Source organism: Balaenoptera physalus, assembly GCF_965194825.1.
Source record: "Balaenoptera physalus genome assembly, chromosome: 14".
Lineage (NCBI taxonomy): Eukaryota > Metazoa > Chordata > Mammalia > Artiodactyla > Balaenopteridae > Balaenoptera > Balaenoptera physalus.
In genome coordinates this window covers 54,531,007-54,543,040 of record NC_138893.1, presented here as the reverse complement: position 1 = coordinate 54,543,040, position 12,034 = coordinate 54,531,007, and the positions used below count along the sequence as shown (strand labels likewise).

The 12,034-nt window shown below is 43.2% G+C and overlaps 1 protein-coding gene across 2 annotated transcripts in view; it reads right to left on the bottom strand.

The window, feature by feature from the left end:
* Positions 1-9,722, bottom strand: part of BLNK (B cell linker) — an 83,651-nt gene extending 73,929 nt beyond the window's left edge. Inside the window, exon 1 of one of the 2 annotated variants that reach the window (XM_082423789.1) lies at positions 8,689-9,722. In XM_082423789.1, coding sequence (XP_082279915.1) covers positions 8,689-8,735 — 47 coding nt within the window. In that variant the 5' untranslated portion in view covers positions 8,736-9,722. The remainder of the gene's footprint in view (positions 1-8,688) is intronic. The other variant, XM_082423790.1, reaches the window with a different exon arrangement.
* Positions 9,723-12,034: the final 2,312 nt, after the last annotated feature.

Genomic DNA, 12,034 nt, shown 5'->3' with positions numbered 1-12,034 from the left:
TGTGGTCTCCCTCCTCTGACCTTTCCCTCCTTCTTATCACCACTTTCCTGAACAATGTCCCCTTCTTTCAACTAACAACCATAGATTGAGCCACCTCTGGGCGGGAGACAGAAGAGCACAGCCCTCCGTCCCCAGGGTCTGAGCTGTTAGATTCCCGCCTGGATGTTAGTGACGGCTAAGGGCTTAATGCCTTAACCTATTACACATAGTGATGTTTAAGTTTGAACCAGGACTCTGAGACACACCTTATCCCAGGAGGATGTCTCTCTAATGACACAACTGGGGCAACAGGAGAGCCCAGGCCAGGAGGGATTTGTGGGGAGGGGACATTGACTGAACTCTTACTCTCTATTTAATATGTTTACTGTTACAACACCCCTATTATATTATATATTATTATTCCCATTTTCCAGGTGAAAAGCTGAGGCTAAAAAGGATTAAGTAAACTTCTCAAAGACCAAGAGCAAGGGAGTACAGAGCAAGTATTCAAACCTAGGTCTGCCTGATTCCAAAGTTCAGCAAAAATCACCTTTCTGGGGCACTTCTTAAATTATACAACATGGTCCTGTATGCTTAGTCTACACATAAGACCAACTCTGCTCTTTTTAATTATAACTCACTCTCAGATTACATGAACAATTGTGGGAACATTCTTTGAAAAATATATAGTATCAGTAGGGTACCAAACATGACTGAGTCAGTGTGAAATTCAAGTTTGGACCTGGAAACATGTAATAGCATGAAATACTGACAGTAATATTCTGTAGGGCCTCACTGGGGTTTCTGACTAGTAAATTAGCTGCTTTTTAGTTAAAAAAAAAAAGTCTAGGAAAAATATAGAACACAGACTAAGCTAGAATGTTTTACTGGCCAGTAAATAACACAGGAAAAAAAAAAGGAAGGTGTGGCCTGCTGTTCCTCCCTCCTCCTAGGCAAACATGGAGGTGTAGCTCTAGACTAGGCCTTTCTGGTGTGAGCTTGGGTAAGTGACTTCACCTCTCTGGGCCTCTTACCTGAGGGACTAGAGAGATGGTCTCTCCATCTTACTTGCCCAGTAAACCTTTCTGACTTGGGGGCTGGGGAGGGGAAAGGAGGAGGCTTCTCCACTGATGTCTGTGTCCTGACACATTGCAGGGGGAGAGGCTCAGCCGAGGGGGCTCACGGAACTTGTGGCCAGCACTGGCTACCTAATTTCTGGGGCCCAGTGTAAAATGAAAATGCATGGCTACTAGTTCAAAATTACTGAGAATCTTAAGACTGCAGCAGCAGACATTAAACCAAGCATGGGGCCCTGTGAGACTGCACAGCACAGGCCCAGGAAACTCAGTGGCCTCTGCTGTGTATTCCCTACACCATGGGGAGGGTTGAAGTCTGGAGGAGATCTGGGGCCCCCAGCTGGCCTGCTGGGAGGCAGAGACGCCCCTGGGATAACGAGCTCCTTTCTCAGGAAAGTGGCCAACGGGGAAGCACCGCTCATCAAGGACATGCAATACCTCCCTTAAGCTGGCTTCCGTGCCTTGCTGTGCAAATGAGCATTGAAACAAGCCATGCTGGACTGAGGGACTACGGCCTGTTTGGGGTCCTAGACCATGATTCTGTAAAAGGGTTGTGAAAACACCTGAGTGGAAAATCAGCCTGCAGATATAGCTGCTGATGGATGACCTTTCAGAAGGGAGGTGAGACAGGACAGGTAGGAGAAGGCGGGTTAAACAAGGAGCAGCAACGGCTGGAGGGAGGAGTTGTTGGGAGCAGACAGTCCTCAGCTGTGGAGCGAGGTACAGGCGTGGGAAGGAAGACAAGCTGCCCACTGAGGGATGTAGAACCGGGGATGGGAACACATGAGCCAGTAAGAGGCTCAGCCCACAGCAGGAGGTGTGCTTCTCTGAGGGAGGGTTTCTACCGCAGACCTGGGCACCTGTGCTCCAACATCAGAGCCCGGCACAAAAGCTGCTTCGCTACAGTGTGCTGGGGAGCCTTGAGGTCAGTGGGACGTAGCGGACAGTCAGCTGGAGCATGCTTCAGGGTTCACGGCTCCCTTGATCTGGAGGCAGGACTTGGATGGGGGCTGGAATTCCACCCAGTCTGCAGGGGGGGCCCATTTCTGGAGCAACAGGTGTGCCATCCTCTTAACCTCTAATTGTGTGCTTGGTCTCTGGAGGCTTAAGAAGCTGAGCAGGTACGTGGAATGAGAAAACTAAAGCTGTTTCTGAGAGCTTAGACATCAACACCTAGAGAGATGCAGGGTCACCTTAAAGAAGCAGAATGGTCCCAGGTCAGTGAGATTTAAGGGGACCTGACAGATCCAAATCACAAAGCAAGAGCCACAATGTGTCTGATGGGGAGGCAGTGGCAGCCCCTGTGACCACTAGCCTACAGAATCGGAGTCTGACTGACTTTTTATCCTAACTCTAGTGGTGTCCACTCAAGTTGCCCAGTCTACTTAGAGAGGTAGAAACATACTATTCCAAGGCGACCTGATGTCTGGAAATCTTTTCCTGCTCTCATTTCTCTACCCAGATGAGAACAACTTATGCTTCAGTGGTGCATGGAGTTCCTGGAATCTAGTTTTGTTTGACGCTAAAAATTCTTTTTTCAAAAACAACTCATTGAAATATAGGCTCAAGCACTTCTGAACTTTCCCCTTGGCAACCCCTGACCCAAATCATCCCAGACAGAGGAAAATCAGTCCAGCAAGCAGAGGCCACATCAATTGCAAAGATATGTATTATAAATACATACTGTCACTATACGCACATACAAGTGAATCTGTGCTTCTTGTTCTACACAGAATTCATTCCACTTGGTCTGGCTCAGAGTTTCCCAACTGCAGCACTATTGACATTTTGGGCCAGATAATACTTTGCTGTAAGGATTGCGCTGCACGGTTCAGGATGTTTAGCAGTACCCCTGGCATCTACCTACGAGGTGCGAGCAGCACCCCCTCCCCAAGTGGGATAGTCAAATGTCCCCTGGAGGGCAAAATTGTCCCTCGTGGAGAACCACTGATCTAAATGATGCAGCTATGTCTTGGGGGAGGGCAGAAGAAGATAACTTCTATGGGGTTTATTAAAAAGCCAAAGAAAGCCATCCAGTGTTTCAATATCTCTATAACAAGCTATTATTTCATTTCTTTTTTTTTCTTATTCATGTAACAAGCCTAGATTCCTTCATGTCATTGCATGAGGGCAATAGTAAGATCCTCTTTGAAAATGCACCAAACAAGTAAATTCTCCACAGAACAGATGAGGTTAATCATTTGTGGGGGAAAACCAAGAGATTGTAAATGTGTGCCTAAAGCATTTGGTACCAGCCCAATCTCCTCCCATCCAGTGATGTAAGAGACAGGGCTAGAATGTAATTGTGGTTCAGTTCTTGGAAACCGAATTAATTGTATCATAGCCACTTTGGAGACAGGTTGCACGAAGAGGGAGGAATTGTTCAGCCACAGCACACATTGTTTGGGTGATTATTGGATCCAGAAGAGAGGGTGCCTTGAATATGTGGACTCTGGTTTGGCGTTTTCCTGGCAGACCCATGCCCAGAGTGGATGAGAAAGAGTGCCTTGAGTTTTCCTAGCTGATGATGCTGAAATCCACAAACACTAAGCAAATTTCTAAAGTGGCTCCCATGTAGCTGGCCCATGAGAAGACAGAGACCTTGTCTGAGAATTGCATCCATTGGTACAACACAATATAGCCTAGTTGAGCAGGTTCTCAGCTGACATAAGGCGGGTAGGCAGTGTGAGGAGAATAGGAAACCATACTTCCTGGGAAGTCTATCTTGTCTCTACCATTAGATGCTATGCCTCCTCTTGCCCTCCCACCTCAGCACTGGCCTCTGATCTAAACTTATAAAAGAATGAGAAGAGAGATGCCCAAGACACACTTGTATTCAGGATGTGCTCTATCCACCCACCGTGAGCCCCTGGGAAGCTTCCTGCTCTGCTTGCCCTCCAGTTAAAGGGGGTTGGATCTTCTACCATGAGTAGGAAGAGAGATAACATATGGTCATTCATGAAGGGTGGGTTAAAAGTACTGATTGTTGTGTTTACTTTTTATTTACTTGTTATACTAACCATGTGACAAATATTCTGGGCACTTTAGCCCATGTCTTCACAACAAGCCTGTGAGGAAGAGATCTCTAGTTTTATCTGACAGTTGAGGAAACTGAGGCTTAGAGAAGTTGAGGGACTTCATCAGGACCCATAGCTAGTAATTGGCAATCGGAATCCTGCCCTTTTGGGTACCAATCGCTTTGTCCTTCTTAATACATCATAGCTACCTTCTAGATGATGCATCTGCATGCTGTCTAGATGAATCCTCTGTCCCCAGTGTTCTGAGTTGGGCAGTTTTCCAAAACTTTGTAAGAAAAGAGTTTGAAAATATTTTGAAAACTGTCTCAAACAAGTTGATAATTCCGTCAGGAAATATTTCCTGAGGGTCATGGGATGAAATGGTAGCCTTAGAGGATGTAACATTTCAAACATGGTCTTCATGGCTAAAGGATCACACAACATCAGAGCTGAGAGGGACTTTGAGAATTGTCAGATCCAAACTCCTCATTTTGTAGCTGGGGGACACAGGGTGATGAGGACCTAACCAGGATGGTGAGGTAGAAAAGGAAAGAAAAGGGCATATATGGAAGCATCATGAAAGAAAGACTAGAGGTTGTGTTAGGTGAGTGGAGGTACAGAGGAAAGGATGCATCAGACTTAGAGTTGATGATGACACCACTGACAGAAACAGGGAGGACCAGAGAGGGATCTAGTGGCAGAAAGGTGAAAAGAAGATAAATTTGTTTCTGAAGAATTGAACTTGAAAAGTCAAGTAACTGGAAACGCCAATTGAGGATTCCAAGACCTGAGAAGAAAAATCATGTCCCAGGATCTGTCAAATAGGATCTCCAAGTGAGACCCCTAGCCGTGAGACCCAGACACCCATGGCAGGGCTCTGTCATGCTCAACAGTTTATTAGCCACTTAGATTAGGGCAGAGAAGGGATGTTTGTCACGTCACAGTCCATGCAAAGCTAAATGCCACAGATGTCAGAAGCAACAGGTAAAATAGACAAAATAGCTAAAAAGAAGAACTGAAACTGACATGAAATTTATCAAGGATCAATGTAAAGTACTATGTTTCTGTTCAGAAAATCAATGGCACATCTATAGAATTAATAAGAATAACAATAAGATATTAAATAACCACCATTTTTCAATCCAATAATTACTATGTGCCAGGATCACTCTAATCCTTACAACAGCCCTGTGGGATCGGTGCTGTTATTATCTCTATCTTTTCAGCTGAAGTAGCCAGGACCAGGGAATTTAAGTAAACTTTCCTAAACTCACACATATGTTAGTTTGACTGAAAAATACCATACTCTTCAACCAACAATATAAGGATTAGGGAGACTTGGCTTGACCACACCTGTGTCAAAGACTTTTTCCATTTGTAAAAATAAGTGAGCATGTGTTTGTGGGAGCTACAAAGAAAAATACACACACACAGACGATGAGTCATCTGGGAGGTTGTCAAAAATATAAAAACGTAAAATTTCCTTTACAAACTAGTTTCACTAACTTGAAAGGAATATAGTCATTGTGATTCAGGACTGTAAATGTTGAAACGTTTACCTAGAAGTGTAATATTTTTATGAATAGGAATACTTACTGTGGAAGGATTGAGACCTCAGGTCTGAGCTGCGTTTCTGACAATATCGTTACCTTATAAAATCCAGGGAAAATCATGGCTAAGAATCAACTAAAAGATCCTGAGAGTTTTTGGATTCCCATTAACAGAGAAATCGACTTCATGTAGTGCCCCAAGGGGAGATAAAAAGCAAGAATCTGTGCTCACACATTTCTGTGGTCACATACAACTTAGCCACTTCACCTTTCTCAATTCCTCTGCAGTAGAAACTCTCAGGCTGACTACTCATCCCCAGCTGTCCATCTGGGAAGGTCCACCTGGAACCTTCTCTTTCTCCTTCATTTTGAGAATCTTTTTTTTTTTTTTTTTCCAATCATGCCTGCCCTCTTTTCCTTAGTTGACTCTACTTTCCCTCCCTCCTGGTCACTCATTCTGCCTCTAGTCTCTTTCCAGCCCTGGGAATATACCCCCTAGATCAGGGTCATCCTTTTTACTCCCCCTTGATGGACACTCACTATCTCTCTATTTTTTCTGGCTAAGAATTTAAGCAAATTATCATATAAACTTTGATAAACCTAAGAGTATGAACACAGCTCTTCACTTATACTGTCATCTGATGCCAAATAATTGCACAGTCAGCAACATTCTGAATTGGTGATAACCTGTCAGGACAGAGGATGCAAACCACAGGGATCAAGTATTCATTGACCTATTCCTCGCCATCCCATCTAATTACAGAAAAGATTTTAAATGGTGCTTCAAGTTCATTGTGTTTACAATTTCATTTCTTTGAAAAGTTCCACATCGACAGTGCACATTTTATCAAAACAGGCCAATTCTGTAAAAACAACTCAGTAACCAAGTAGAAAAAAAAAAGTTACTTTTGCCTGAGCAGACGAATGTAGTATATGATTATCCACAATATGGTTTTGGTTTTCTACCCTCTAATCTAGTGTTGTATGTTGTCTATCGACTGCTCTGTGACAAAGCTGGACTTTGTCCCCGAGGGAAGGATCATAAAGTGATTTAGGTTCTATTGCCTCTCTTTATTTAAATTCCCATCTGGATATCCTGAAAGAGGTTCTAAGACTTAGTATAGGCCTAGGTTATGGAATATCTCTGAAAAAGACCTTCTAAACCCTCTTGCTCATTTGAGAGAAACCTTAATATCCATGCCTTGTTAGTTTCTTTGGCATGTCTTTCCTTCCCTCTCCCTTTTCACTGCTCTGCCCCAAGTCCAGGAATGCAGCACTAGAGGCTTGGGTTACTTAACCGCCCCTCCTACTGAGCATCCCTGTCTCCAGGTTCCGCCCCCTCCGGTCCATCCTGCCAACCTCCCTTAAGCCCATTGGCATGACATCTGTAACTGTATAAACCGTTCTCCAGCCCTCCGTGGTTAGAGCCCTCACTGTCCTTTGTGATCTGGCCCCACCCTACGCATCCAACCTTTTGAGGACCTCCTGGTCCCACACATCTATTCTACAGCCTCTGTTGGGCAGAAGACTCTCCTCGTCATCCTACAAATGGACCTAGTCTAGTCCAGCTCCCAGCGTCAGCTTCTGTCTTTCTTCCCTCCCAGCACATCAGGCTTTCCCTCCAATTCTCCAACTTCTTTTATCTTACCTGCCTCTCAAAGCCTAGCTCTTTATTTATTTATTTTTTTATTGCGGTAACATTGGTTTATAACATTATGTACATTTCACTTTTACAACATTGTATTTCTACTTCTGTATGTACCATAGTGTGCTCACCACCAAAAATCTAGTTTCCACCCATCACCATACACTTGACCTCCTTTACCCATTTCACCCTCTGCCCTCTGCCTCTTCACTTCCGGTAACCACTACTCCGTTCTCAATATCTACATGTTCGTTTTTATTTGATTTGGTTTGTTCATTTACGTTGACAAAGCTTAGCACTTGAAGCATCTTGTCTGTTAAAACCTCTCCAGCTACTCCAATTCACTTCTTATACTCATTGAGTCACTTACTACTTGCACTGTTTTACCTGCCCCCCTCCCATGACGGTGTAGCAATGTGAGACCAAGGGCAAGACTGAAGAAGCTTTTTGTCTCCTTATCAACACACCCTTGAAAGGGCTGACTGCGGCCATGCTGCCTCTTGATTCCAGACCAGCAGTTCGTTTCAAACTATCATTTACCAAGTGCCTACCAGGTATATGACCCATATTCTAACTGTGAAGGGCTATCCCTCTGCCATTCCCAGACTAATTTCTCTTAAATTCTGTCTCAAAAGCTCTGATTCTCTAGCTCCTTATCATTTGTGATAACTTCCTTGCTACACGTGTCACATCACCCTGTGAAAAACTGAAGTTCAAGTGGTAGCTGAAATTTAAAACACTCATTGAACACTTAAAAGTTCCAGTCTCAAAAAGCCATGATGTTGTCACAATGAGACAAAAAGAAAATCTTCAAAATAAAATTTGGGAAGTCTTTTCTTCTATAGGTCAGAGGAGTTTCTTGATTCTTTCCCCTTGGGCCACTTCTGGTTTATTTATTCTTTCTAAGTGGCTTTTTATAGATAATTGTTACTCTGACATGAAGACACTGGAAAAACAGATCTAATCTCCCCAAAACACTTGTGACATACAGCCACAAAATAAATGAGATAGTAAAACTACAACGAATACAAATTATTACAAAAATCTTTAACATTAAATAGTAATCCACAATGAAATATTTGAGTACTCAGATTAGACCAAACTTTTTTTAGAAAAGCTTGTTGTGTTCAGACTCTCCAAGCTAACCATTGGTAGAATCTAAGCCTTTGGCTTTTCTGTTTTATTTTCTCTTCAAAGCTTTACACTTCAATCCATCACTGGCAAAGCCAGCTAGAATAAGCTCACTAGTTCCTACACATTTCTTTAAAAATGCAAGTCCCCTTCCCTATAGCAATTGACACCCCACTGCCTTACAGCTAGCAAAGTATTCCAGGATTTCAGTATTTCTGAGATGCAATAAGATCATTGAAGAAAAAAAAAATAGGAGAAGAAGGAAAAGTATTGGATGGCAAAAATCTTACCTCAACTTCTGACTGGCGGGGACAGTTATTTTATTAAGCTTATCCATTCTTTTTGGTAACTATACGAACCACAGATCACTGTCCGGTGGTCACGTCAGCAGTCCCTGGCTGTCCTGGGGAGTAGCATGGTAAGACTTTGATCTCAAGAGTCCTAGTCACTTGAGTCTGATTTCTGAGAGTGCAGGCTGCTGGCAAACACCCCTGCAAGAGGGAGAAGTAAAACTTGCTTGAGCACTTAGTCAAGTTTCATGTTTCTACATAGTCATGTGATCTGGGTAGCCAGCCAGCTTGGCTGATTACTCCACGTTGTGTAAACTTTAATAGTGAAACCTATTGGACATGCAAATTTCTTTCCAGCTGCTTTCTTCTGTAACCAGATTTATAACCAGGTCAGGGCAAGCTTCTGGCTGGTCACTACTTCCTGTTGTCCTGAACACATATAGTCCTTGTTTTCAGCAGGTGTCATGCTGTCCCCTTCCTGAGCTCAAGGAAAAGCAGAATAATCAATTCCATCTGAAAGTCTCTTTGGGACTTTCTGCTCATTTGCATAAAGTCATGGATAAACGTTTCCACTTAAAGGATCGTTATACGAAAATGGCATTTTGGTATAGTTTCTCCTCACTCCCCTCCCCCAAATGTTTTTAAATAAATATCAAGATGACAGTGACACAGTGGTAGCAGTTTACTTTGAGAGTTAGAATTCAGTTTTCCTGAAGATCTGTGTAAAATGGGAAGACAATTCTCTAGGCAAGGTCATTAGGGATAGAGACAGATAGGAGATCTGGAAAAGGGGAGAGGATCTCCATTGTACAGCATGGCCTCTTTATCAGGTTGATGGTGTCAGGAGTTGTGCTGATAGCCAGATGCTTTCAAACAAAATCAACATGCACTCAAAGGTCAGCTAAGAACAAATTTAACAACGTCCCAACAATACAGTTCTGACATCAGGCCATCCAGAAGTCCCCTTAAAAGCAGGGTGCCACTCTCCTCACTGCCTTTTGTCCCCTCCTGGCCTCATCCACTGCTCACCTCCATCCCCTCACCAGACCTAGTGATGGGCCAGTGAGGAGGGGGAGGAGGAGGAGGAGGAGGGGGAGGAGGGGAAGGGGGAGGAGGGGAAGGGGAGAAGGAGGGGGAGGAAGGTGAGAGGCAACAGCGGCAATGGCAGAGATGGATGTAGTAGAGGGATTCCTTTCCTCCTGTGCCTCTTCTTTGTACAAACAGAGGTTCTGTATTTCTCCAGGTAAATCTTGATTATTCACATTCATATACCGTCTCTGAATTTCTAGTTTAACCAGATGGTCAGGAGCAGAATCCACAGGGCTATTGAAGGGTGGGGCCCTTCTGCTTGGCCAAACCCCTGAATTGGCCAGGCCAGCGAGAAAGTTCATCTTTCATGAGAAAAATGTAAGTGCTTGGCTCTTCCAACTGTTTATTTTCCCCAAACAGGAAGCTCAATTTTCTTGCAATTTATCTTGAAAGAGTTCTAGACCTTCGCCCCTCAGCTCCTCACAGTTCTTAACAGAAAGGAACTAGTAGACCAGGAGAGTGAAGGCACGTAGAATGTCATCAGGATCGGGAAAATCAAGCTCCACTGAATGGGGCGATAATCAGCTTGTTCCTTCTAGATTACTGTAAAGTGCACCCCATCGGCTACTTGGCTTTTCTCTCAACCAACAACTCTGTTCAGCACCTGGGCTGCGAACTTATTATTTCCCCAGAGAAAAAGACCAAGGGCAAGAGTTACACTTCTGCTTTTTCTTTTTACAGCCACTTGTCTTTCTTCTTTTTACTGTGTCTAGTCTGACATGATAAAAATGAGAGTCTGCTTTTCCATACCGGACATTTTACCCCATGTGGAACATAGTGTGATAGCCATGATGTTCCAGGCTGCCACTACTTGGTCAATGCAAACATGGAAATTGAGGACACCAAATTTTAGCCTATGACTTGTGAAAAGAATAAGACCACACAACATGGTTTCCACAGCACATGGAGATCAACATACCATGATAAACACTCAGTCTCGATCTACACAGCACAGTGAACATGACAATTAATTAATTACTAGATTAACAAATGAAAAATGGATAATACCAACCTTAAAGAAAATGTGGAACTCCTGTACACTGCTGATAAAAATATAACTAGGTACAACCACTTTGGAAACAGCTTGGTATTACCTAATACACTTGATGACATACATACCTATGACCCAGCATGAGGTCATACATAACATAGCACTGTGTCAGAACACTAAAAATATACCATGTACACCAAGTCATGTGCAAGAATTGTCATTGAAGCACCATTTCTAATAGAAAACAAGATAACACTTGGAACAACCCAATTGCCCCTCAACAGGAAAACAGATAAATTAATTGTGGCATATTCATGCAGTGGAGTACTATTCAACAGTGAAAATGATTGAATACAATTGATCAGTATGGATAAATAGCAAAAATAATCTGAGCAATAAAGGCAAGTTAGAGAAGATCATACACCATGATTCCAGTTATATCTAGGTTAAAGACATGTAAAACTAATTTATTATTTAGGGCATATACATATATGGTCAAACCAAGGGAGGGAATGACAAATATAAAATTCAGGTGAATGGAACTAAGGAGTGGGATTGCAGTGAAGGGGCACATAGGACTTCAAAGGCAATGGTAGTGTCCTATTTCTTAAGTTGAGTGGTGGGTATATAGGTACTTATTGTAGATATTAAATATTTAACAAAAATATATAAAATAAGATCTGGTCTAAAGCTATGGGGCAAAGCCAGGACAGTCCGCCTAAGTCTCAGTTAGCTCTGTGAAATGATGAGGCTTGAGAACAAGAAGACATTATACTGGAGTTTGGGGATGAGACCAACCAGCTCTGGTTTCTCTTGGGTGCTTTTCCTTGCATCCGTTAATGACAACCAACAACAACATGCTTTTTCAATGCTTTTATGTTCGTGTACTATGACACCATTCATTTTTTTTCTTTTAATTAATTAATTTATTTGGCTGTACCGGGTCTTAGTTGTGGCACGCGGGATCATCGTTGTGGCGTGCAGGCTCTTAGTTGTGGGATGTGGGATCTAGTTCCCTGACCAGGGATGGAACCCGGGCCCCCTGCGTTGGGAGCGCGGAGTCTTAACCACTGGACCACCAGGGTAGTCCCGACACCATTCATTATACATGTGAAAAAACTGATTCATAGGGAAGTTAAGTAACTGGCCCAAAGTTACACCACTCATCAATGTTGGGATTCAAACCCAAGCTTGTTTTCATAGTCTAAGCTGACAATCACAGGGTTTTGCCATCACAAGAGATATCTGTGCTTCGGCAGTGGGCCC